At 64.9% G+C, this 25,870-nt stretch overlaps 2 protein-coding genes and 1 pseudogene across 2 annotated transcripts; all 3 read right to left on the minus strand.

Annotated features, from left to right (window-relative positions):
• Positions 1-19: 19 nt before the first annotated feature.
• LOC114018515 (eukaryotic translation initiation factor 3 subunit C) lies at positions 20-16,983 on the minus strand. Its single transcript, XM_037898841.2, has 21 exons — positions 16,858-16,983; positions 16,084-16,194; positions 15,671-15,736; positions 15,162-15,351; positions 14,556-14,681; positions 14,422-14,476; positions 14,218-14,330; positions 12,655-12,782; positions 7,827-7,968; positions 7,539-7,642; positions 7,190-7,331; positions 6,226-6,351; positions 5,827-5,920; positions 4,862-5,049; positions 3,556-3,780; positions 2,558-2,921; positions 1,581-1,740; positions 1,356-1,421; positions 1,139-1,226; positions 690-852; positions 20-198 (listed from the first exon to the last, which is right to left on the minus strand). The coding sequence occupies exons 2-21, from the start codon at positions 16,179-16,181 to the stop codon at positions 113-115; spliced, it is 2,724 nt and encodes a 907-aa protein (XP_037754769.1). The 5' UTR covers positions 16,182-16,194; positions 16,858-16,983; the 3' UTR covers positions 20-112.
• A 2,624-nt stretch (positions 16,984-19,607) lies between these two features.
• Positions 19,608-25,864, minus strand: CLN3 (CLN3 lysosomal/endosomal transmembrane protein, battenin). Its single transcript, XM_037898840.2, has 5 exons — positions 25,103-25,864; positions 24,671-24,726; positions 24,371-24,464; positions 20,376-20,516; positions 19,608-19,905 (listed from the first exon to the last, which is right to left on the minus strand). The coding sequence occupies exons 1-5, from the start codon at positions 25,106-25,108 to the stop codon at positions 19,786-19,788; spliced, it is 417 nt and encodes a 138-aa protein (XP_037754768.1). The 5' UTR covers positions 25,109-25,864; the 3' UTR covers positions 19,608-19,785.
• LOC119566244 overlaps positions 25,219-25,870 on the minus strand; it is a 7,218-nt pseudogene continuing 6,566 nt past the window's right edge.

A 25,870-nucleotide genomic window follows, 5' to 3' on the forward strand; every position in this document is an offset into this window, starting at 1 on the left:
CCAGGAACTCCAGGCTGCGTCTCTCCCGTTCACGCTGTTTATTGTGGCTCCAATACAGCACTGGCCGCTCCCCCCCCGCCCCCCCCCCGCGAGGACCCCGGCGTCCGGGCGGTCAGTAGTTGGCCTGTCGCTCCTGCTGGCGGTAGCCGCCCCGGCGCATGTAGCCGCCCTCGTTCTTGCGGTAGCCATCTTTCTGGTCTGGGGGAGAAGGGGGGTTAGAAACAGCGACGCGGGAGGGGCTCACCCCACATACCCGCGTGGCCCAGGGGTTTGAGGCAGAGGGCAGGCTCTGGGGAGCTGGCACTCACCCCGGGGGATGGGTGCCCTGCGGGCGGGCGGTGTACGAGGGAGATCGCTGTGGGAGGTGTGGGGCAGGCCCTCACCCCGGAAGTACCCGCCGTAGGTGCCCTGGGGGGTGGGGGTGGGGCAGGCCGTGGGGCAGGCACTCACCCCAGAAGTACCCGCCATAGGTGCCCTGGGGGGGGGTGTGGGGCAGGGAGCAGGGGGGGCAGTGTGGGGCAGGCCCTCACCCCGGAAGTACCCGCCGTAGGTGCCCTGGGGGGGGGTGTGGGGCAGGGAGCAGGGGGGGCAGTGTGGGGCAGGCACTCACCCCGGAAGTACCCGCCGTAGGTGCCCTGGGGGGGGGGTGGGGCAGGGAGCAGGGGGGGCAGTGTGGGGCAGGCACTCACCCCGGAAGTACCCGCCGTAGGTGCCCTGCTTGTGATCGAAGACGCGCTCGTTGTTCTCCACCAGGTTGCCGAGTTTCTCGGCCAGCTGCAGCGCCATGTTCTGCAGGGCCGTGGGCTCCGTGCGGTGCATCACCACCGTCTGCGTGGGCTGGTCCAGGGACGCCTGCGGGGCCGGGGGTCAGCGCGGGGCCTGGCGCCCCCCGGCCAGCCGCCCCCCCGGGCCCTGCGGTGCCCTGCGTCCCGCTCCCGCCCGGGCCCTGCGGTGCCCTGCGTCCCCCCCAGGCCCTGCCTGGGCCCTGTATCCCACCCCCACCCCCACCCTGCGGTGCCCTGTATCCCCCGAGCCCCGCCTGGGCCCTACGTCCCCCCCATGCCTTGGGGGGCCCCGCGCCCTGTATCCCCACCTGCGCCCGGCGGCCCCCAGGGCCGGCCCCCAGCCCGCGCCTCACCATGAGCTCCTCGTTGATGATCATCTTGCTGATGATGCTGTGCACGGTGGGCAGGTCCAGCTGGAACATGTCCGACAGGATCTCCATGCTGGTGGGGGGCAAAGAGGGAGGGGGGTTAGGGACAGGCCCCGCCCCCGGTGCCCAGGCCCCGCCCCCGGCGCCCAGGCCCCGCCCCCGGCGCCCAGGCCCCGCCCCCGGCGCCCAGGCCCCGCCCTACCTGATGGAGTCGTAGACGCTGCTGTAGGTGAAGAGATAGGTGCGCAGCGACTCCTCCTGGATTTTCCTGCAGGGGGCAGCAAAGAGGGCGTGGTCACCGCAGGCTCCGCCCCTCGCTGCGCTCCGGGCACCCCCCAGAGGGGGAAATCCCATGGCTGGGTATGGGACCCTTCCCCCTCCCGCATGGCCCCAACCGGCCCCCCACCTGTAGCCGCACCCCGCTCACCGGACCAGCATGGTTCGCACTTTGTCGGCCTCGGGGAACAGGTCCCAGACCTTCCCGTTCATCTTCTCGTTGATGATGAACCGGTGGCAGGTTCGCCAGTCGCCCATCTTCATGGCCTTGGACGCCGCCACCACGTGCTCCCGCATCGACTCGGGGGGGCCTGGGGGCAGCGAGAGAGGGCAGGCGCTATGGGGCCGGTCCCCTGGCTGGCTTGTGGGGGGGCGCTCTGGGGGCCCACTGTCGGGCATATGAAACCTGGCCTGGGGGACACAGGGCCCCGCTCACCAGGCCCTCACCCAGCAGGGGCTGGCGCTGCCGTCAGGGGGCTGGCTGGGGACCGGGCGTGGGGGCTCCGGGGGGCCGTCGGGGGGGGTTCCGGGGGGCTGCGGTCAGGGGGCCGGGCGTGGGGGCTCCGGGGGGGCCAGGCGTGGGGGCTCCAGGGGACTGTCGGGGGGCCGGGCGTGGGGGGACTCCGGGGGGCCGTCGGGGGAGTCCGGGGGGGGTCCGGGGGGCCTCACCCAGCAGGGGCTGGCGCTGCGGTCAGGGGGCCGGGCGTGGGGGCTCCGGGGGGCCGTCGGGGGGGGCTCCGGGGGGGGCTCACCCAGCAGGGGCTGGCGCTGCGGTCAGGGGGCTGACTGGGGGCCGGGCGTGGGGGCTCCGGGGGGGTCCAGGGGGGCTCCGGGGGGCCTCACCCAGCAGGGGCTGGCGCTGCCGTCAGGGGGCTGGCTGGGGGCCGGGCGTGGGGGCTCCGGGGGGGCCCTCACCCAGCAGGGGCTGGCGCTGCAGTCAGGGGGCTGGCTGGGGGCCGGGCGTGGGGGCTCTGGGGGGGCCCTCACCCAGCAGGGGTTGGCGCTGCGGTCAGGGGGCTGGTGCTGCGGTCAGGGGGCTGGCTGGAGGCCGGGCGTGGGGGCTCCGGGGGGCCGTGGGGGCTCTGGGGGGCCGTGGGGGGGTCCAGGGGGGGCTCCGGGGGCCCTCACCCAGCAGCGGCTGGCGCTCGCCCACGCGCAGCTGGTGGTGGAACTGCTTGCTGATCATGCGGCGCCGGGCGTCGAACTCGTGGGCGGCCATGTAGGGGATCTCCAGCAGCATGGCCGACACCAGGTAGACGCACTCCAGCAGCTCCAGGTTGATGTGCATGTGGAAGGGCACCTGGCGCCGCTTCTCCACCTTCTCCTGCTCCTGGTTGCGCTCCTGCAGGCTGCGCATCAGCAGCCCCTGGCCCAGCAGCTCCTTGGCCCGGCCCGAGGACTGGATGTCCAGCAGCGCGTTGTGGGCGTCCTTGGTCAGCCCCTGCCGGAAGGCGCAGATCCCCAGCTGCACCATGGTGCGGTTGTAGAGGATCTGCGGGGAGAGGGGGTGAGAGACGGCCCCCACAGCTGGCCCCCTGCCCATCCCCACTGCCCCACGGCCAGCCGGCCTGCCCCCCACAGCCGGCCGGCCCGCCCCCCGCCCGGCTCCCCACTCCCACAGCCCCGTGCCGCTCCCCACACCCTCTCCACCGCCCCCGCCCCATGGGGCGGCCGTGCAGAATCTGCGGGGAGAGGGGGGGAGAGATGGCCCCCGCGGCCTGCCCCTCACAGCCAGCCCGCCCCCTGCCCGCCCCCACACCCGTGCCACTGCCCGCACACCCTCCATCGCCCCCGCCCCATGGGGCGGCCGTGCAGGATCTGCGGGGAGAGGGGGTGAGAGACGGCCCCCCCGGCCTGCCCCACAGCCAGCCGGCCCGCCCCCCGCAGCCAGCCCGCCCCCTGCCCAGCTCCCCACTCCCACGGCCCCATGCACACCCTCCACCACCCCATGGGGCGGCCGTGCAGGATCTGCGGGGAGAGGGGGTGAGAGACGGCCCCCGCCGCCTGCCCCTCACAGCTGGCCCGCCCCCCGCCCGCCCCCACACCCCTGTGCCGCTGCCCGCACACCCTCCACCGCCCCCGCCCCACGGGGGGCCGTGCGGGAGCTGCGGGGAGACGCCCCGCACCTGCACCGGGGGGTCGGCGTGCTGGATGTTGTCCTGCAGGTGGGACATGAGCATGAGGTCGCGGGCCTGGAACCAGCGGCTGTGCAGCGCGTGGTGGTAGATGTGGCAGAGGATGGCGCAGGTGCGGATCCGGTCCGTGCGGTCCTTGGCGTAGATGAACTTGCAGAGCCGGTCCATGAGCGCCGCGCTGTCCTCCCCCTCGTTCTCCGCCTGGTCCTGCTCCGACTGCGGGGCCGCGGGGTGAGGGCGGGCCGGGGGGAGGGCCCCCCCGCGACTGCCCGCCCCGCCCCCGGAGGGCCCCCCCGCGACCGCCCGCCCCACCCCCGGAGGGCCCCCACAGCTCCCCACTCCAACTGCGGGGCCACGGAGTGAGACTGGCCGGCCTAGAGCGCCCCCAGCAGGCAGACAAAGGTGCGACGAGGGCCTGGCAGGGCTCCACATCCACACCGCCGGGAGACAAGATGAGGAGATCAGTGCCAGGGAGCCCCCGAAACCTTGATGCTAATGGGGGCTCGGTACCTTGGAGTTGCCGGCGGGGCCCTGCTGGGGGGTTTGGGGGCTGCAGGGGGACTGGGGGGTCGGGGTCCGGGGGGGCTGGTACCTTGGAGTCGCCGGCGGGGCCCTGCTGGGGGGTTTGGGGGGGTCTGGGGGGGTCCGGGGGGGTCGGTACCTTGGAGTCGCCGGCGGGGCCCTGCTGGGGGGTTTGGGGGCTGCAGGGTCGGGGTCCCAGGGGGCGGGGCCCTGCAGGGTCGGGGTCCGGGGGGTCCCGGGGGGTCGGTACCTTGGAGTCGCCAGCGGGGCCCTGCTGGGGGGTTTGGGGGGGTCTGGGGGGGTCCGGGGGGGTCGGTACCTTGGAGTCGCCAGCGGGGCCCTGCTGGGGGGTTTGGGGGCTGCAGGGTCGGGGTCCCAGGGGGCGGGGCCCTGCTGGGGGGTTGGGGGGCTGCAGGGGGGCTGCAGGGTCGGGGTCCGGGGGGTCCCGGGGGGTCGGTACCTTGGAGTCGCCGGCGGGGCCCTGCTGGGGGGTTGGGGGGCTGCAGGGGGACTGGGGGGTCGGGGTCCGGGGGGGTCGGTACCTTGGAGTCGCCGGCGGGGCCCTGCTGGGGGGTTTGGGGGCTGCAGGGTCGGGGTCCCAGGGGGCGGGGCCCTGCTGGGGGGTTGGGGGGCTGCAGGGGGGCTGCAGGGTCGGGGTCCGGGGGGTCCCGGGGGGTCGGTACCTTGGAGTCGCCGGCGGGGCCCTGCTGGGGGGTTGGGGGGCTGCAGGGGGACTGGGGGGTCGGGGTCTGGGGGGGTCCGGGGGGGTCGGTACCTTGGAGTCGCCGGCGGGGCCCTGCTCCCGCTGATGCGCCTTGTAGTCGAATTTGTAGTAGGTGTGCAGCACCCGGCGCAGGTACCCGCGGCAGGTCTCCTCCGTGGTGCCCTTCTCCTGCAGGTAGCTCTGCACCCGCCCGATGATCCCACACACCCGCCCCTCGTCCTTCAGGTGGTCCACGTACTCTGGGGGGCGGGGCGGGGTCACGCCCATCGCCAGCCCCCCGGCACCCAGCCCCCCCCATCCCCAGGGCCCCCCACCAGCCAGCCAGCCCCCCCCATCCCCGGGGCCCCCCACCAGCCAGCCGCCCCCATCCCCGGGGCCCCCAAACACCCCTCCCAACCTGCCCCTCGTCCTTCAGGTGGTCCACGTACTCTGGGGGGCGGGGCGGGGCCCCCCGGCAGCCAGCCGCCCCCATCCCCGGGGCCCCCAAACACCCCTCCGAACCTGCCCCTCGTCCTTCAGGTGATCCACGTACTCTGGGGGGGCGGGGTCACGCCCATTGCCAGCCCCCTGGCACCAGCCCCCCCCATCCCCGGAGCCCCCCCATCCCCGGGGTCCCCAGACACCCCTCCCAACCTGCCCCTCGTCCTTCAGGTGATCCACGTACTCTGGGGGGGCGGGGTCACGCCCATCGCCAGCCCCCTGGCACCCAGCCCCCCTCATCCCCGGGGCCCCCCCGGCACCCAGCGCCCCCCATCCCCGGGGCCCCCCCGGCACCCAGCCCCCCCCATCCCCGGGGCCCCCCACCAGCCAGCCGCCCCACCCCAGGGCAGCGGGCTCCCCAGACACCCCTCCCAACCTGCCCCTCGTCCTTCAGGTGATCTAGGCACTCTGGGGGGCAGGAGTTTCCCCCAGCGAACCCCCCGCCACACGTTTCTCCCCCCAAGGGTGATGTCCGTGGGAGCGGAGCCCCCAGGCTCACGCCAGCCCCCCGGCCCGCCCTGCCCCCCCCCGCTCACCCTGCGAGTGAGGGTCCGTGTTCTGCATGATCTTGGTGAATTCCTCGTCCATGCGCTCCACCAGCGTCAGGATGCAGCCGCGCACCCGCAGGGGCTGGGCGGGAGGGGAGGGGGAGTCACCCGCAGAGCCAGACCCCCAGGATCCAGGCCACGGCCCCCAAGTCCCCACTGCAGCCCAGGGGCCGCTCGTGCCAACGCTCAGCCCCCCATTTCGTACCCACCCCCAGGGACTCACTCCCACGCCCCTAGCGCTAACCTGTGGCGGGTAGTTCCCCTGGCTCCCTGTCATCAGCATTAGCCACCCCCATGCTATGGGGTGAACAGCCCCCCCGAGCGCTACCCCAGCCCCTCTCCCCGCCCCCACGGGCGCCCCCTGCACGCTGAGTGGGGCCCCGGTACCTGGTCGAAGTTGGACAGGTTCTCCGACTCCTCCAGGATGTTCTCCCCGATGAAGATGTTGGGGTTGGCGAAGAGCATGTCCAGCAGCTCGTCGATGCTGTCCAGGCACTTCCTCCACATCTCCGGCTGCGGCACAGCCCGGGTTAGGGGGCAGCAAGGCGCCGGGGGGCGGGGCAGCAAGGCGCCGGGGGGCGGGGCAGCGGGAGGGGAGGACAGGCCCCGCCCCCTCACCTGCATGTAGGTGGCCAGGTTGGGGTCCTGCCCCCCGCCCCAGGCCCCGCCCCCTCACCTGCATGTAGGTGGCCGGGTTGGGGTCCCGCCCCAGGCCCCGCCCCCTCACCTGCATGTAGGTGGCCGGGTTGGGGTCCCGCCCCAGGCCCCGCCCCCTCACCTGCATGTAGGTGGCCGGGTTGGGGTCCCGCCCCAGGCCCCGCCCCCTCAGCTGCATGTAGGTGGCCGGGTTGGGGTCCCGCCCCAGGCCCCGCCCCCTCAGCTGCATGTAGGTGGCCGGGTTGGGGTCCCGCCCCAGGCCCCGCCCCCTCAGCTGCATGTAGGTGGCCAGGTTGGGGTCCCGCCCCAGGCCCCGCCCCCTCAGCTGCATGTAGGTGGCCAGGTTGGGGTCCCGCCCCCCGCCCCAGGCCCCTCACCTGCATGTAGGTGGCCAGGTTGGGGTCCCGCCCCCTCACCTGCATGTAGGTGGCCAGGTTAGGGTCCCGCCCCCAGGCCCCGCCCCCTCACCTGCATGTAGGTGGCCAGGTTGGGGTCCCGCCCCCAGCCCCAGGCCCTGCCCCCTCACCTTCATGTAGGTGGCCAGGTTGGGGCCCCGCCCCCAGCCCCAGGCCCCGCCCCCTCACCTTCATGTAGGTGGCCAGGTTGGGGCCCCGCCCCCAGCCCCAGGCCCCGCCCCCTCACCTGCATGTAGGTGGCCAGGTTGGGGTCCCGCCCCCAGCCCCCGCCCCCTCACCTTCATGTAGGTGGCCAGGTTGGGGTTGTAGTCGTAGAGGGAGGCGACGATGTTGAACTTGATCTTGAGGTCCATGGCGATGCCCAGGTTGTTCTCGGCCGCGATGGCCACCAGCAGCTGCAGCAGCTCGATCTGGGCCGCCCTGCACGGCGGGGAGACCCGTCAGCCGCCCCGGGGCATGCTGGGAAACAGCCGCCCTCCCGCCCCGACTCCTCAGCCTGGCCATCCCAGGGCATGCTGGGAAAAGGGCCCTGCCCAGCCCCAACTGCCCCACCTCCCTAGGCACAGGAGGGGGAAACCGCTGCCCCCCACCCCACCCCCAGGGCATGCTGGGAGAAGCCCCACGCACCGGTCCGTGCCCTTCTTCCCGCGGGCCTGCAGGATCTCGTTGAGCTTCTTCACCACCACGGCGTGGTTGATCTCGGTGCCCTTGGCGAACATCTTGGGCTTCTCCTGGTGGGGGCAGAGAGCGGGTCAGGCCTGGGCTTCGGGCCTCCCTCCCCCATGGGGGATTTTCCCCTGCCCGGGACGCCCAGCCCCTGGGGGTCCCCCACTGAGCCCAGCCCCCCTGCCCCATGAGGGATCTCCCCTGCCCCCAGGGGTCCCCCACCCGGGGGTCCCCCACCCGGGGTCTCACCTTGACCAGGGGCGCCCCCCCCTTGACCTTCTCCCACTCGCCGCCCTCATCCTCCTCGTCCTCGTCCTTCTTGGCTTTGCGGTCGTGCTTCTTCTTGGCCTTCTCCTCCCGCTTCTTCTCCGTCGACTTCTTGTCCTCGTCCCTGGGGGCAGTGAGTGGGGCATGGGACCCCAACCCGGCAGTGCCGACACTCCCCACCCACAGGCCCTGCCCCCCCAGCCAGCTGCCCTCAGAGAACAGAGCCCGGTGTCTGGGACTGGAAATGGGACCCAGGCATCCAGGACAGCTCTTCTAAAGGCTCCGTAGCACCCCCACCCACTGGGAAGGGGACCCAGGAGTCCGGGGCGGTTCCCCCAGGGACCATGACAGGGAATGGGACCCAGGAATCTGGGACAGCTCCCTCAGGGGGCCCCACAGCCACTAAGGAAGTGGGGAAGAGTCCAGGCAGAGATACCAGCGGGGGGGAACCACCAGCGGGGGCGGGGGGGGGAGCAGCAAACAGCAGAGTTTGCCTGGGATCTGTGTTGGTGAGTATCTGGGTATCTGAGTGTGCGTTTGGTGAGAGGATCGGAGTGTTTGTAGTGAGGGCAGCTTGAAAGTTTGAGCGAGTGCTTGACTGGTTGGCTGAAAAGGGGGGAGTGGGGAGTGTTTTGTTTCAGGTGAGCCTGGCTGTTTAAAAAAGCCGGTGCTCCGCGAACCAGCTGAGCGGCGGGGGACAGCAGAGCAGCACACAGCAGGAGTTTGCCTGGGGTGAGCCCACTGAGGCTTAGACCCTGACAGCTTCTCTGAGTAATTACTGCATCTCCTGAGGAAGCTCGTAGAAGGAAGGTAATATGGATGGGGGGTGTTCAGCTGTTGTGACCCGCACTGGATGTGCCATGTTTGTTTTTCTTCCACAGGACAGAAGCAACTTTGCACAAAGTGCAAGCCGGTCTCCATATTGGAAGAGAAGGTTCAAGGTCTGGAGCAACAGGTATCGACCCTGCGTTGCATAAGAGAAACGGAAGATTTCCTGGACAGATGTCAGGATATGCTTCTACGGGCACAAAGTTCTGATGATTTAGAGCAGGCTGCGCAGCGGGGACAGGAGGATGGTGAAGAAATTTGGCAACATGTGACCTCCAGAAGAAGAAAGGGGAGTATCCATGTACCAGCAACGCAGATACGGGTAAGTAACCGTTTTCATGTTCTCTCCACAGGTACTAATGTGGAGAGTGGACCAGATGATACGTCTGAGGGAAGGGAACAGAAGGAGACTCTGCCGATTGGAAGGCAAGAGATGCACTGTCCTAGGGTTGGGGGTTCCATGACCACCACTCCCAAGAGAAGGCGGCGGGTGGTGGTGGTCGGGGACTCTCTCCTCAGGGGGACTGAGTCATCTATCTGCCGCCCCGACCGGGAAAACCGAGAAGTCTGCTGCTTGCCAGGAGCTAAGATTTGCGATGTGACGGAGAGTCTGCCGAGACTCATCAAGCCCTCGGATCGCTACCCCTTCCTGCTTCTCCACGTGGGCACCAATGATACTGCCAAGAATGACCTTGAGCGGATCACTGCGGACTACGTGGCTCTGGGAAGAAGGATAAAGGAGTCTGAGTCGCAAGTGGTCTTCTCATCCATCCTCCCCGTGGAAGGAAAAGGCCTGGGTAGAGACCGTCGAATCGTGGAAGTCAACGAATGGCTACGCAGGTGGTGTCGGAGAGAAGGCTTTGGATTCTTCGACCATGGGATGGTGTTCCAAGAAGGAGGAGTGCTAGGCAGAGACGGGCTCCACCTAACGAAGAGAGGGAAGAGCATCTTTGCCAGCAGGCTGGCTAACCTAGTGAGGAGGGCTTTAAACTAGGTTCACCGGGGGAAGGAGACCAAAGTCCTGAGGTAAGTAGGGAAGTGGGATACCGGGAGGAAGCACGAGCAGGAGCGTGTGAGAGGGGAGGGCTCCTGCCTCATACTGAGAACGAGGGGTGATCAGCAGGTTATCTCAAGTGCCTATATACAAATGCAAGAAGCCTGGGAAACAAGCAGGGAGAACTGGAGGTCCTGACCAAATCAGGGAATTATGATGTGACTGGAATAACAGAGACTTGGTGGGATAACTCACATGACTGGAGTACTGTCATGGATGGGTATAAACTGTTCAGGAAGGACAGGCAGGGCAGAAAAGGTGGGGGAGTAGCACTGTATGTAAGGGAGCAGTATGACTGCTCAGAGCTCCGGTACGAAACTGCAGAAAAACCTGAGAGTCTCCGGATTAAGTTTAGAAGTGTGAGCAACAAGGGTGATGTAGTGGTGGGAGTCTGCTATAGACCACCGGACCAGGGGGATGAGGTGGACGAGGCTTTCTTCCGGCAACTCGCAGAAGCTACTAGATCGCAGGCCCTAGTTCTCATGGGAGACTTCAATCACCCTGATATCTGCTGGGAGAGCAATACAGCGGTGCACAGACAATCCAGGAAGTTTTTGGAAAGTGTAGGGGACAATTTCCTGGTGCAAGTGCTGGAGGAACCAACTAGGGGCAGAGCTCTTCTTGACCTGCTGCTCACAAACCGGGAAGAATTAGTAGGGGAAGCAAAAGTGGATGGGAACCTGGGAGGCAGTGACCATGAGATGGTCGAGTTCAGGATCCTAACACAAGGAAGAAAGGAAAGCAGCAGAATATGGACCCTGGACTTCAGAAAAGCAGACTTTGACAACCTCAGGGAACCGATGGGCAGGAGAATAACATGAGGGGGAAAGGAGTCCAGGAGAGCTGGCTGTATTTTAAAGAATCCTTATTGAGGTTACAGGGACAAACCATCCCGATGTGTACAAAGAATAGTAAATATGGCAGGCGACCAGCTTGGCTTAACAGTGAAATCCTTGCTAATCTTAAACACAAAAAAGAGGCTTACAAGAAGTGGAAGATTGGACAAATAACCAGAGATGAGTATATAAATATTGCTCGGCCATGTAGGAATGGAATCAGGAAGGCTAAATCACACCTGGAGTTGCAGCTAGCGAGGGATGTGAAGAGTAACAAGAAGGGTTTCTTCAGGTATGTTGGCAACAAGAAGAAAGTCAAGGAAAGTGTGGGCCCCTTACTGAATGAGGGAGGCAACCTAGCGACAAACGATGTGGAAAAAGCTAATGTACTCAATGCTTTTTTTTGCCTCTGTCTTCATGAACAAGGTCAGCTCCCAGACTACGGCACTGGGCAGCACAGCATGGGGAGGAGGTGACCATCCTCTGTGGAGAAAGAAGTGGTTCGGGACTATTTAAAAAAGCTGGACGTGCACAAGTCCATGGGGCCGGATGCACTGCATCCGAGAGTGCTAAAGGAGTTGGCGGCTGTGATTGCAGAGCCATTGGCCATTATCTTTGAAAACTCATGGCGATCGGAGGAGGTCCCAGACAACTGGAAAAAGGCTAATATAGTGCCCATCTTTAAAAAAGGGAAGAAGGAGGATCCTGGGAACTACAGGCCAGTCAGCCTCACCTCAGTCCCTGGAAAAATCATGGAGCAGGTCCTCAAGGAATCAATTCTGAAGCACTTAGAGGAGAGGAAAGTGATCGGGAACAGTCAGCATGGATTCACCAAGGGAAAGTCATGCCTGACTAATCTAATTGCCTTCTATGATGAGATAACTGGTTCTGTGGATGAAGGGAAAGCAGTGGATGTGTTATTCCTCGACTTTAGCAAAGCTTTTGACACTGTCTCCCACAGTATTCTTGTCAGCAAGTTAAGGAAGTATGGGCTGGATGAATGCAATATAAGGTGGGTAGAAAGTTGGCTAGATTGTCGGGCTCAACGGGTAGTGATCAATGGCTCCATGTCTACTTGGCAGCCGGTATCAAGTGGAGTGCCCCAGGGGTCGGTCCTGGGGCCGGTTTTGTTCAATATCTTCATTAATGATCTGGAGGAGGGTGTGGATTGCACCTTCAGCAAGTTTGCAGATGACACTAAATTGGGAGGAGAGGTAGATACGCTGGAGGGTAGGGATAGGATACAGAGGGCCCTAGACAAATTAGAGGACTGGGCCAAAAGAAATCAGATGAGGTTCAACAAGGACAAGTGCAGAGCCCTGCACTTAGGACGGAAGAATCCCATGCACCGCTACAGACTAGGGACCGAATGGCTCGGCAGCAGTTCTGCGGAAAACGACCTAGGGGTGACAGTGGACGAGAAGCTGGATATGAGTCAGCAGTGTGCCCTTGTTGCCAAGAAGGCCAATGGCATTTTGGGATGTATAAGTAGGGGCATTGCCAGCAGATCAAGGGACGTGATCGTTCCCCTCTAGTCGGCATTGGTGAGGCCTCGTCTGGAGTACTGTGTCCAGTTTTGGGCCCCACACTACAAGAAGGATGTGGAAAAATTAGAGAGAGTCCAGCAAAGGGCAACAAAAATGATTAGGGGACTGGAACACATGAGTTATGAGGAGAGGCTGAGGGAGCTGGGATTGTTTAGTCTACGGAAGAGAAGAATGAGGGGGATTTGATAGCTACTTTCAGCTACCTGAAAGGGGGTTCCAAAGAGGATGGATCTAGATTGTTCTCAGTGGTAGCAGATGACAGAATGAGGAGTAATGGTCTCAAGTTGTAGTGGGGGAGATTTAGGTTGGATATTAGGAAAAACTTTTTCACTAGGAGGGTGCTGAAGCACTGGAATGCGTTACCTAGGGAGGTGGTGGAATCCCCTTCCTTAGAAGTTTTTAAGGTCAGGCTTGACAAAGCCTTGGCTGGGATGATTTAGTTGGGATTGGTCCTGCTCTGGGCAGGGGGTTGGACTAGATGGCCTCCAGAGGTCCCTTCCAACTCTGTTATTCTATGATTCTATACACTAGGCCCCGCCCCTCACTTCTTGAGGAATTTGGAGGCCAGCGAGGTGTATTTGCCGTCGTCCTCGTCAGACTCGGAGTCGGTGTCAGAGTCAGACGAGCCCCAGTCCTCGTCGTCGGAGTCAGAGTCCTCCTCCTCCTCCTCCTCCTGGGGAAGACAGAACATGCTGCTGCTGAGCTTGCTGGGAAATGCGCCCGCCCTCCCCCCTGCCTGGCACCCGCTGTGAAGCATGCTGGGAAATGTGCCCCCCACCCTGGCCTGGTCCCCGCCACTGAGCATGCTGGGAAACGCTCCCCGGACTGGCGCACAATGTTGAGACATGGAGCGTAGGGCTCACAGGCGAGCCATTGAGCTCTCCAGTGGCCGCAGACCGACATACATTAGGCCAACATCGTTTTGTAGCACACACTACTCCTGGGGGAATTCTACGTTACTCTGCATGTATATAATTAACAAACTGCGCGTATTTTTAATTTTTTATGCAGAAAAATGCTTGCCAAAACATTTCTGCAGTTCTGCCTTTTGCCCACCAGAGGGCGCTGTGATAATAGAACACAGTAGCAGCTCCCAGCCAGCTACGAAAAGAGAAAGAGCCTGCCGTCTTTGCTGTGGGCCAGGTCAGGAGACAAGGGCTATGGGGAGACAGAGTGAGGTGCTGGGGGGTCAGACAGGGGCTCATAAGGGCTAGTGGGGGAGGGCAGACTGTGGCAGGGGCTGAATGGGAGTGGAGGTGCAGGGCCACTGGGGGCAGGGAGGTGCATGGCCACATGGTAATGGGGGAAGGGGTGCAGAGCTACATAAGGACAAGGGATGGCTGACTGGGGGCAGAGCCACATGGGGACGGGAGAGGGGGTACGGTGACACAGAGACCAGGCGTGGGGGTATAGAGCCACATGGGGATGGGGGAGTGGGTGTCTGAGAGGGGTGGAATGACACATATGGACGGGGGTGCACAGACACATGGGGTAGTGGGGACAGGGCAGACGTGCCTGACTGAATGGGAGAGGCTAGGGATCAGCCAGGGTCTGCGTGGGGGAAGCTCCCAAACAATCCCTCCCCATCCCCCAAAAAAACCTGTTCCATACTTTTCCCACCAACACCCAACAACGCTCCAAGTTCACACCCAGGGTCCTTCCCTCTCCCTCAGCTCCTCCGTTCCCCCTGACTCCGCCCAGCCTTTGCTCTGCTTCCGAGGGGGGCGGGAAATACGGTTCCGTATGGTAGTTTACATGAATTATTATTGTGTTAATACGCCTACTAAGGAATCTACTTGTCAAAACACATTTCCTGAACCTTTCCCAAGCTAAGACGTACTTGCTAGCAAAGTATTGTGAAATAAACTACCAAAATAATTGAAAGGGACGTGATTATATCGTGTTATTTTGACAAGTAAAATATACAAAATTTTAAAATGTTACACACAGAATTTTTTTGGTGTAGAATTCCCCCTGGCGTAACGCATGCGGCCTGAATGAACCTTAACCCAGTGGCCCCCCACGACCGCCCCCCCGGGCATGCTGGGAACTGCTGCACACATGGGCAATGCCACCCGCACCCCCCACACGCCAGGGAGTGCCCTCACCTCCATCTTCTTGAGGAACTTGTTGCGTGACTCGCCCGAGGTCTCCTTCTTCTTCAGGAAGGCGGCTGCGCTCATGCCCTCGCCATCATCATCGTCCTCCGAGGAAGAGGAGCCTGGGGGGGGGGGGGGGGGGGGAGGGGAGGGGAGGGATCAGCGCTGGAGCACAGCCAACCCCGCCACCCACCCCCGTGGTGCCAGCCTCACCTTCCGAGTCATCGCTCTTCCTCCCCTCGTCCTCGTCCGCCGACTGCTCGGGGTTCTGGGGGGACAAGCGGGGTGAGACCCTGCGGGGCAGACCCCGGCCCCTCCCCCCAGCCCACCCCCGGCCCCAGCAGCACCTGTTTGTAGCTGGTGATCTGGCTCTCGTAATCCCGGTTGTACTTGCGGATCTTCTGCCGCAGGGTGCTCAGCGCCTTGGCGTTGTTCTTGTTCATCTTCTTCTTGCCCTCCTTGTCCTCCCACAGCTGGAGGGAGACGGAGCTCAGCAGCGGGAACCCGGCCCAACGGCCCCAGGGGGCCTGCAGACCCCCGCAGCCGGCCCCTCCCCGGCTGCCAGCCTTGCCCCTTGGCCATGCCTGTGCCCCCTATTCTGCCATGGCCTCCGGCTCACGTCCTGCCACTAAGCATGATGGGAAACAGCCTGCCGTGCTCTGCCAGGAGCCCTACCCTACCGTGCCCTAGGAGCTCTGTCCCGGGCCGCGGCGCCCCCACCTCGTTGAGGTAACCCCCCCGGGCCGCGGCGCCCCCACCTCGTTGAGGTAACCCCCCCGCCCCCCCCGGGCCGCGGCACCCCCACCTTGTTGAGGTAACCCCCCCGCCCCCCCCGGGCCGTGGCACCCCCACCTCGTTGAGGTAACCCCCCCCGGCACCCCCACCTCGTTGAGGTAACCCTCCCGGGCCCCGGCGCCCCCACCTCGTTGAGGTAACCCCCCCGCCGCCCCCACCTCGTTGAGGTACTGCTCCAGGTCGGCCAGGATGCGGATGTAGAAGCGCGGGACGCCCTCCTTGTCCACGATGCTCTTGGCCTTGCCGTAGGCCTTGCCCAGCAGCTCGAACTCCTCCAGGCACTTGGTGACGTCGCGGATCTTCATGGCGTTCCGGATGGTCTTGATCAGGTTGGTGAGCTCCTCGAACCTGCGCCCGCAGCGGGTCAGCGCGGGGTCCGGCCCTCCAGCCCTCTGGCCCCACCCCTGGGGGTCCAGCCAGGCTCTCTCCCCACCCCCGCCCAGCCAACGGGGGTCACTATGGGGTCTGCCCCCCCCCCCAGCCCCCCACAACTGCCCCACCAACAGGGGTCAGTGCAGGATGGGACCCACATTCTCCACTGCAAGTCCCCTCATCTACCTAGCCCCACCCAGCCCCCAATGGGGCCGCTGCCCCCCCAGTGGCTACCTCGCCTCCAGGGAGCCCCACTGCCACCCCCCTCCGCTGGGTCCGGCTGCCCCCCACTCACCGCTTGTCCTTGGCGCTGCGCACCACCCGCTTGGTGTCCTCCTCATCCTCGCTCAGCACGATGGGCCTGCGGGGGACGGGCGGGGGGGTGGGTGGATACACGGGGGGCTGCTGGCCAAGCCTCGATCCACGGGATCCCTCCCCCCACACACCCCACTAACCCCTCGCCCCGAGACACCCCCAGAGTACCCCGCCCCCCCCCCAGGGAACCCCAGCCACCCCGGCCCCTCCCCTCAGGGTACCCCTCCCCCCCAAGGAACCCCAGCCACCCCCGGCCCCTCCCCCCCACAGTACCCCTCCCCCTCAGGAACCCCGGCCGCGCCCGGCCCCTCCCCCCAAGGAACCCCGGCCGCGCCCGCCCCCAGGGGCCAGCCCCCCCAGGCCTGGGGCAGAGGCCCCCCCACCCCCGCTCACTTGCTGTAGTTGCCCCCGACGGGCTTGGCCACCAGCTCGTCCCCGGAGAGCGACGACTCCGACTCGCTGTCCGAGCCCGTGGTGAAGAACCGGGACATGGCGCCGGCCGCTCTGCAGGGGCGCGGGGGGGTCACGGGCCGGGGGGGGGACACGGGCCTGGCCCCCCCCTCCACGGCCCCCGAACCCCCCCGGCTCCCCCCTCCGCGGCCCCCGAACCCCCCCTGCTCCCCCCCCTCCGCGGCCCCCGAACCCCCCCTGCTCCCCCCGGCCCCCCCCGGCCCTCCCACTGCTCCCCCCTCCGCGGCCCCCGAACCCCCCCTGCTCCCCCCCCTCTGCGGCCCCCGAACCCCCCCGGCTCCCCCCTCGGCCCCCCCGGCCCTCCCACTGCTCCCCCCTGCGGCCCTCCCACTGCTCCCCCCCTCTGCGGCCCCCGAACCCCCCCGGCTCCCCCCCTCCGCGGCCCCCGAACCCCCCCGGCCCCCCCCCCTCCGCGGCCCCCGAACCCCCCCGGCTCCCCCCTCGGCCCCCCCCCCGGCCCTCCCACTGCTCCCCCCCCACTGCTCCCCCCGGCCCTCCCACTGCTCCCCCCCTCTGCGGCCCCCGAACCTCCCCGGCTCCCCCCCTCCGCGGCCCCTGAACCCCCCCTGCTCCCCCCCTCCGCGGCCCCCGAACCCCCCCGGCCCCCCCCTCCGCGGCCCCTGAACCCCCCCGGCTCCCCCCCGCGGCCCCCGAACCCCCCCTGCTCCCCCCCCGAACCCCCCCCGCCCCGCTCACCGCGCACGTTGCTGCTACTCAGGTCGGGCCTGCGCTAGCAAAGACAGGAAGCAGGAGCTGCGCATGCGCGCCAGGAACCAGCTCTGCGGCGCGCGCGAAGGATGCCGGGGAACATAGTTCTTGTGGGACCGCTGCCCAGGGCATGCTGGGAAATGGAGTCCCGGGGCGCAGGGGAGCGGGACATGCTGGGAAATGCAGTCCCAGGCCAGAGGGGAGCAGGGCGTGCTGGGTAATACAGTCCCAGAGCGGAGGGGAGCGGGGCATGCTGGGAAATGGAGTCCCGGGGTGGAGGGCAGCGGGGTGTGCTGGGAAATGGAGTCCCAGGGTGGAGGGGAGCAGAGCATGCTGGGTAATACAGTCCCGGGGCGGAGGGGAGCGGGGCGTGCTGGGAAATGGAGTCCTGGGGTGGAGGGGAGCAGGGCATGCTGGGTAATACAGTCCCGTGGCGGAGGGGAGCAGGGTGTGCTGGGAAATGGAGTCCCGGGGCGGGGAGAAGTGGGCCATGCTGGGTAATACAGTCCTGGGGGGAGGGGAGCAGGGCATGCTGGGTAATACAGTCCCGGGGCGGAGGGCAGCGGGGTGTGCTGGGAAATGGAGTCCCAGGGTGGAGGGGAGCAGAGCATGCTGGGTAATACAGTCCCGGGGAGGAGGGGAGCAGGGCGTGCTGGGAAATGGAGTCCCGGGGCGGGGAGAAGTGGGCCATGCTGGGTAATACCGTCCCGGGGCGGAGGGGAGCAGGGCGTGCTGGGAAATGGAGTCCCAGGGCAGAGGGGAGAGGGGCGTGCTGGGAAATTGAGTCCCGGGGCAGAGGGGCGTGCTGGGAAATGGAGTCCCGGGGCAGAGGGGAGCAGGGCATGCTGGGTAATACAGTCCCGGGGCGGAGGGGAGCAGGGTGTGCTGGGAAATGGAGTCCCAGGGCAGAGGGGAGTGCTGGGAAATTGAGTCCCGGGGCAGAGGGGCGTGCTGGGAAATGGAGTCCCGGGGCAGAGGGGAGCAGGGTGTGCTGGGAAATGGAGTCCCGGGGCGGGGAGAAGCGGGCCACGCTGGGTAATACAGTCCCGGGGCAGAGGTGAGCGGGGCGTGCTGGGAAATGGAGTCCTGGGGTGGAGGGGAGCAGGGCATGCTGGGTAATACAGTCCCGGGGCGGAGGGGAGCAGGGTGTTCTGGGAAATGGAGTCCCAGGGGGGAGGGGAGCGGGGTGTGCTGGGAAATGGAGTCCCAGGGTGGAGGGGAGCAGGGCATGCTGGGTAATACAGTCCCGGGGGGTGTCCCAGACCCACAGGCTCGGTGCCGGGCCCCCAGCTCTGGTGCACTGTCTGTCACTGGGCCGGACCCCCAGGGCTCTCGCTCTCCCCCAGGGCTGGCCCCGCGGCCTCCCCACCTCCAGCCCCGAGCCCTGGGCTCCAGGTTCCTGCTCAACCTGGGCCCTGCCCGGTGCCAGGCTGGCAGCCCCGGTGCAGGGACAGACGCCCCCTGCCAGAGCCCCCCTTAGCACCGCTGCTCACCCCTCCCTGGGTCTTGCCCCCTTCGCTGTGGCCCAGGCAGCCGGCCACACCCCCGCTGGCCTCCATTGCCCTCCAGCAGCCTTCCCCAGGGCTGTGAACTGTGCCACAAGCCACCGCTGGGGGAAACTGAGGCACACGTGGGCCTCATAACCCTATTACCGAAAATTCCCATGTTGTCACAAGATGCATGATGGGAAATGGAGTCCCGGGGAGCAGAGCAGGATGGGAAGGCCATGGGGAGAGGGGGTGGAATGGGAAGGGGTGACGGAGGGGCAGGATGAGAAGTGAGGGGCTGGGCTGTGGCTTTTCCCCAAGGGGATGAGGGGGATTAATCCCCTCCCCCCCAGTGCTGATATCTGGCATCACTCCCCTCCTGCCCCCACGGCCCAGGGGGCAGAGACAGGCAGGGGTTCATGTAGGGACGGATGGATGAACAGGCCCGACCCCCACATTCAGGGCTCATTGTCCCCCAGAGCAAATTGGGGCAGCTCCTGCCCATGAACCCCTCGGCCCTGCTCCGGGTTAGCTCTGGTGTAGACAGGCCCCTGCCTACCATGGGCCAGTCCCAAACCCCCTCCCATCCCTGCCCAGCCCCACCTCATGCCCGCTGGGGCATGATGAGAAATATGGCCTGAGGGTCACCCCCCACCTCCACCCCAGCAATGGCAGTGACCAGGAGCTGCAGCAACAGGCAGGCCAGCAAGGGGGCAGAGCAGCCTGCAGTGGGGCGGGGGGGTCCCCAGTGTGGGATGACTCTGTCCCCAGCCCCACAACCTCCCACTGGGGGACCTGGGGCACCCCCCAAGGCAGTAAGTGACACAGACACAGCAGTAACGCCCAGTGCCCGCTGGTCGCGGGAACAGGCCCTTTATTGACTGGGCAGCTCCCCCCACATACCCCTATGGACCCCATAGATCCCAGCCCCCTACACCCCATCCCCCCACATCCCCAGCCCTATACACCCAGCCCCACCACAGCCTGCTCCCTCTCCCCTACATCCTCCTTCCCCCCTCCCCACACCCTGCCTCCCCTCCCCCATACCCTCCTTTCCCTGGCACGCAGCCCCACCCCCATGGTGCTATGTAGTACCCTTCCCCCCCCTGCCCCCCACACTCCCAGGCCCCAACATACCCACACTCTCAGCCCCATACACCCCAGCCCCCCATTCGCCAGCCCCACACCGCCCTTCCTAACCTGATCCCTCCCACGCACCCCGCCTGACTCCAATGCCCCCCAGGCCTACCCCTATTGGGGCCAGACCCCCCCCTCCCCAGCTCCATACCAGCCCCTGCATCCTCTTCCCCTCCCAGCCCCCAAGGCAGAAACAGGCTGGAGGGCCCCAGCACTGGGCCAGCTGGGGGCGCACGCAGAGCCCAGCACCCCGCGGGGTGGGGCCCCCGATGCCCAGGCCGCGCTGGGCCACTCAGGGCAGGCGGCAGAAGTAGTCGTGGGCGGGGAACGCGGCGGCTCCAGCCAGCGAGATGCCCAGGGTGTCGGCCACACAGCCCACGCCCATGGCGAACTCCCGCTCCTCCGGCGGGCTCTGCGGAGCGGGCGGGGGGCAGGATTAATGGCAGCACAGCCCCCACTACACCCTGCTCCCTCTCCCCCATACCCTCCTTTCCCCCTCCCCACCCCCAACCACCCCTCCCCCATGCCCTTCTTTCCCTGGCACGCAGCCCCGCCCCCACGGTGCTATGTAGTGCCCTTCCCCCCTCCCCCCCAAAAACCCTCCCCCGGCCCCCGCCCCAACCCACTTTGTCTTGGAGCTCCAGTGTTACGTTAATACCCTCCTCCCGTCTTACACTGGGCTCTTACCTGGCACCCCATGAAATTGCTTCCCAAGTCCTGGCACCCCGAGTGCCCTCCCAGCCTGGTGTCGCCCCAAAAGCTTCCTGAACTGGTGTCCCCCCCACCCCCCGGTGCTCTGTTACTTCCCTTCCACACCAGCCCCCCCCGGTGTCTCCCCCCGGTGCTCTGTTACTTCCCTCCCCCCGAGCCCCCCGGACTCACCTCCAGGCTGATGTTGTGGAAGGTGTTCACGTAGCCAGCACCCCCCAGCAGCCCCTCGTACAGGACCAGGGCGAAGACCAGGTAGATGCTAGGCAGGAACATAAAGTACACCGCGGCCAGGAGGAACACCATGTTCAGGCACTGCAAGGGGCAGGGAACGGGGTTAGTGATTAGCGTGACACGCCCGGCACCATGGCCAGGGGCTGGGGGAAGGGGATCGGCGTGACACGCCCGGCACAATGGCCAGGGGCTGGGGGAAGGGGATCGGCGTGACACGCCCGGCACCATGGAAAAGGGGCTGGGGAAGGGGATCGGCGTGACACGCCCGGCACCATGGAAAAGGGGCTGGGGGAAGGGGATCGGCGTGACACGCCCGGCACCATGGAAAAGGGGCTGGGGGAAGGGGATCGGCGTGACACGCCCGGCACCATGGCCAGGGGCTGGGGAAGGGGATCACCGTGACACGCCCGGCACCATGGCCAGGGGCTGGGGGAAGGGGATCGGCGTGACACGCCCGGCACAATGGCCAGGGGCTGGGGGAAGGGGATCGGCGTGACACGCCCGGCACCATGGAAAAGGGGCTGGGGGAAGGGGATCGGCGTGACACGCCCGGCACCATGGAAAAAGGGCTGGGGGAAGGGGATTGGCGTGACATGCCCGGCACCATGGCCAGGGGCTGGGGGAAGGGGATTAGCGTGACACGCCCAGCACCATGGCCAGGGGCTGGGGGAAGGGGATCGGCGTGACACGCCCGGCACAATGGCCAGGGGCTGGGGGAAGGGGATCGGCGTGACACGCCCGGCACCATGGAAAAGGGGCTGGGGGAAGGGGATCGGCGTGACACGCCTGGCACCATGGAAAAGGGGCTGGGGGAAGGGGATCGGCGTGACACGCCCGGCACCATGGAAAAGGGGCTGGGGGAAGGGGATCGGCGTAACACGCCTGGCACCATGGAAAAGGGGCTGGGGAAGGGGATCGGCGTGACACGCCCGGCACCATGGCCAGGGGCTGGGGGAAGGGGATTAGCGTGACACGACCGGCACCATGGCCAGGAGCTGGGGGAAGGGGATTAGCGTGACACACCCGGCACCATGGCCAGGGGCTGGGGGAAGCGGATCAGCGTGACACGCCCGGCACCATGGCCAGGGGCTGGGGGAAGGGGATCGGCGTGACACGCCCGGCACCATGGAAAAGGGGCTGGGGGAAGGGGATCGGCGTAACACGCCTGGCACCATGGAAAAGGGGCTGGGGAAGGGGATCGGCGTGACACGCCCGGCACCATGGCCAGGGGCTGGGGGAAGGGGATTAGCGTGACACGACCGGCACCATGGCCAGGAGCTGGGGGAAGGGGATTAGCGTGACACACCCGGCACCATGGCCAGGGGCTGGGGGAAGCGGATCAGCGTGACACGCCCGGCACCATGGCCAGGGGCTGGGGGAAGGGGATCGGCGTGACACGCCCGGCACCATGGAAAAGGGGCTGGGGGAAGGGGATCGGCGTGACACACAGAAAGGGGCTTGGGGGAACTCTGAAGCCCAGTGAAGTGGGGTTTCCCTCCTAGGGCACAGCAGGTGAGCTGGGGCTGGGAGGCTTCATGGAAAGGGAAGGAGCGAGGCAGCGGGGAGGGGGGAGCAGGGCACCCCAGGGAAGGAGCTAGTGACTGGGGAGGGGCTGGTGGCTGGGAGGCTGCAGGGAGGGGCAGAGGGGCACCCCAGGGAAGGGACGTGTGACACTACACCCCCTATTCAGCATTATGATTATGACAGTTATAATGCATCTTGTACAAGATGTATCATGGGAGGTGTCATTGGAAGTTATGATTTGCTGCATGTGATTATCTCATTTGTGTGAATGTATCATTTGTGTATCTGAAGTTACGAATGTTGACTCTGATGATCTGTATTTCACATGGGCTCACTCTGGGTAACACCCACAGCCAGCCTTGCAGGTACAACAATGAAGAACCCAGACAGTGCTCATGGCTCATCAGCAAAGACAATGGGCCCCGGAAGAGTTTAGCCTTCCTGGGAACGTTTCAGCCAAACTGGGAGGGGTTGCGAGTCCTTTGGAGGATAGGATTAAAATTCAAAATAATTTTGAACAAACTGGAGAAATAGCCTGAAGTAATTAGGATGAAATTCAATAAGGACCAATGCAAAGTCCTCCACTTAGGAAGGAACAATCCGTTGCACACATACAAAATGGGCAATGACGGCCTAGGCAGGAGTACTGCGGACAGGGATCTGGGGGTCATAGTGCACCACAAGCTAAATATGAGTCAACAGGGTAACACTGCTGCAAAAAAAGCAACCATCATTCTGGGCTGCATGAGCAGGAGTGTTGTAAGCAAGACACGAGAAGTGATTCTTCTGCTCTACTCCGTACTGATTAGGCCTCAACTGGAGCATTGTGTCCAGTTCCGGGCGCCACATTTCAGAAAAGATGTGGACAAATTGGAGAGAGTCCGGAGAAGAGCAACAAAAATGATGAAAGGTCTAGAAAACATGAGCTAGGAGGGAAGATTGAAAACACGGGGTTTGTTTAGTCTGGAGAAGGGGAGACGGAGAGGGGACATGAGAACAGTTTTCAAGTATGTAAAAGGTTGTTCCAAGGAGGGGGGAGAAGAATTGGTCTGAACCTCTGAGCACAGGACAAGAAGCAACGGGCTTAAATTGCAGCCAGGGCGGTTTAGGTTGGACATTAGGAAAAACTTTCCGACCTGTCCGGGTGGCGAAGCACTGGAATAAATTGCCCAGGGAGGTTGTGGAATCTCCATCATTGGGGATATTTAAGAGCACGTTAGACAAACGCCTGTCAGGGGTGCTCTAGATAATCCTTGGTCCTGCCCTGAGTGCAGGGGCCGGACTAAAGACCTCGCGAGGTCCCTCCCAGCCCTGTGATTCTATGAGTAATGGTGGCGATGACTCAGCAGGGCATGTGACCAGACCACATGACACTGAACTCCACTTTGATACCCGTATCTTTCCCCAAACTGGGCTGGGTACTTAGCTTGGAACAAAGGGGTCCCGCCCTATGGTAAACCTGTATAAGGTGGGGTGTGACATCAGCTCTCGGCCTCACACCCCACGCAAGAGAACTCCTGGAAACCCCTGAGGAACAAAGACTGAACTGGGGGAAGTGCTGGACCCAGGCTAAAGGGATTTCTAGCCCGTGTATGGAAACTGGGTGGACGGCTTGTGTCATCAGTCAGGGTGAGAGTTCGCTAAGTCAGATCCAGTCTATTAGGCTTGGTGGGCGGTTTTGTTTATTTGCTAGGTAATCTGCTTTGAGCTGTTTGCTACCCCTTGGAATCAGTCTGTTGGAGTGAATGAACTTGCTTTAAGTTTATCTTTACCAGTGTGGTTTGAGTGACGTGTCTGGAAAAATCTTTGCGTCTCTTTCCCCCCTCGAGGGGGAAGCGAATGTATTAATGGGCTAGCGTTGTACAGGCCCTGTGCGGTGCAAGACGGTCTAGTTCTGGGCTGTACTCGGGGGGGGCAGGACTGGGGAGCTGGGAAATTGGCCGTGTCTCGTGTTTGTCCACGAGTGGCTTAGGTGAAGCACTCAGTTGGGTGCGTGGCGCCACCTGCTGTCGCGCTGGGTGATAACAGCCGCGTGAGGGAGGCCACTCCAGCCGTCTGGTTAGGGGGCAAAGTGGTTCCCACGGCTCCCAGACTGCACCCCGCAGGGGACAATCCGTCACAGGGGGCACCCATGGAAGGGGCTGGGGGGAAGGGCAGAGAGGGCTGGGAGGCTGCAGGGAGGGGGAAAAGGGGTGGGACAAAGTGGGTGATTTTCTTCGTGTTTTGCACGAACACGGTGTGTGTCTCAGTTTCCCTGTGTGCTGCGTGTGTAACGAGGTGGTGGGAGAGGGTTTCTTGTTGCAGAGGACCCAGTGTGACCTCACCTAGTAGCTGGGACCCCCGGGGCTGGCAGCTGGGGGGAGGGCAGAGGGGAGCTGGGGGGCAGGGCAGAGGGGGCAGGGCAGCCAAACCTGCAGCAGGGCGAGGACCCAGATGTGGCGGATCTGGACGCAGCGCAGGGAGGACCGGGATACAAACACCCCAGCCTGGTAGAGCATCTGGTACCTACACGAGGGAGTAGGGGGGCGGTCAGTATTGTGGGGCCCACAAGTCTCTCCCGGGGTCCAGGTGACCCCGACCCTCCCCACCCCATGGGACTCAACCCCAGGCCCCAGGAACCTTCCTCCTTGGGCAGGGGTGTCCAGGCCCCTGGGGAACTTGTGGCAGAATCAGGGGGAGTCCCTGGGCAGGGCCGGGGGGGGGGGTCTCACCAGCGATATTGCTGAGCGTGCGTCAGAGCTGAGTCCCGGAAGTACAGCAGCTCAAACTGGGGGGGAAAACGGAGGGGGGGGTGTTAGTGATACAGATGCAACCCCCCCCCCCCCAACACACACCAGCAACCCTCCCCTCTGCGCTGGCCCCTTCCCCCAGTACTCCTCACCCGTCCAGGCACCTCGCCCTGCACCCCAAGCCTCCCATGCCAGTACACAATTCCCCACAGCCCCCCACTGCCAGCTCCCCTTGCTCTGCAGCCCCCCAGTGTCCTGCTAGTGCCCCCCAAAGCAACCCCATGTGACAACTTGTACCCTATGATCACCACTTTTATATGGTTATGATATATTTTGTACAAAGGATGCCTTGTAAGGTATCATTTGGAAACTCATAATCTGCTGAACATCATTGGCCCGTTGAAATGTGCGTACCAACATTGTATATGGCGCTATGAGATCTTGCTCTAGGATTGTTACCCAGAACGACAGCGTATTTCAGTAACGCCCTCAAAGGCATGCTGGCACACAAACTAGATGTTAAAAGTCCATCACCTGCTGGGATGAAATGGGATTTTTCAGAGTATTTCACATGAATAGTGTATGTGCCTCAGTTTCCCCCTTTGTGCTGCATTATTAAAGGTGGGGGTATTTTTTTGGCAGAAGAATCCTGAGATCCAGGTGGGGCTGGTGATTTGTACCACCCTGGCCCTCTGCAGGAAGCAAGCCGGTTTGAGCAGCTGGAGAACAAAGAGCGAGTCTGGAGGAGACCAGACTGAGGCGGGCCTGGGGGCAGGAGCTGCTGGAGAGACGCGTCTAGACTGGGGAGAAGAGGGGGGGCTCGGCAGCAGGGCTCTGGAGTCACTCAGACGGACTTTGCTGTGACCTGGCCATTGGTTCTGCGCCGTGTCCCGGGCACCAGGCACCCCCGTGCGCTTGCCCCCCGGCTGAGAGTCGCTGCACTCTCCAGAGGTCGGGGCGCACGTCTCCCCCAGGCGTTGGGTCTGAGGGGACTCGCTGCGGGAGGCAGGGGGGCTGTAGGCTCCAAGGTGCTGGCCCAGGAGGCGGGAAAGCCCAGGGGTTACCCCGGCAAGGGAGTGACACACTGAAGGGGCCCCCCCAGGGTCTGTTACAGAACCGGCCCCGGGACCGCTGCCCCAGCTCAGAGCCACCAGCGGGGAGCTGTGGACAGACCCCCCCCCA

The sequence above is a fragment of the Chelonia mydas genome, chromosome 6, assembly GCF_015237465.2.
Source record: "Chelonia mydas isolate rCheMyd1 chromosome 6, rCheMyd1.pri.v2, whole genome shotgun sequence".
Taxonomy (NCBI): domain Eukaryota; kingdom Metazoa; phylum Chordata; order Testudines; family Cheloniidae; genus Chelonia; species Chelonia mydas.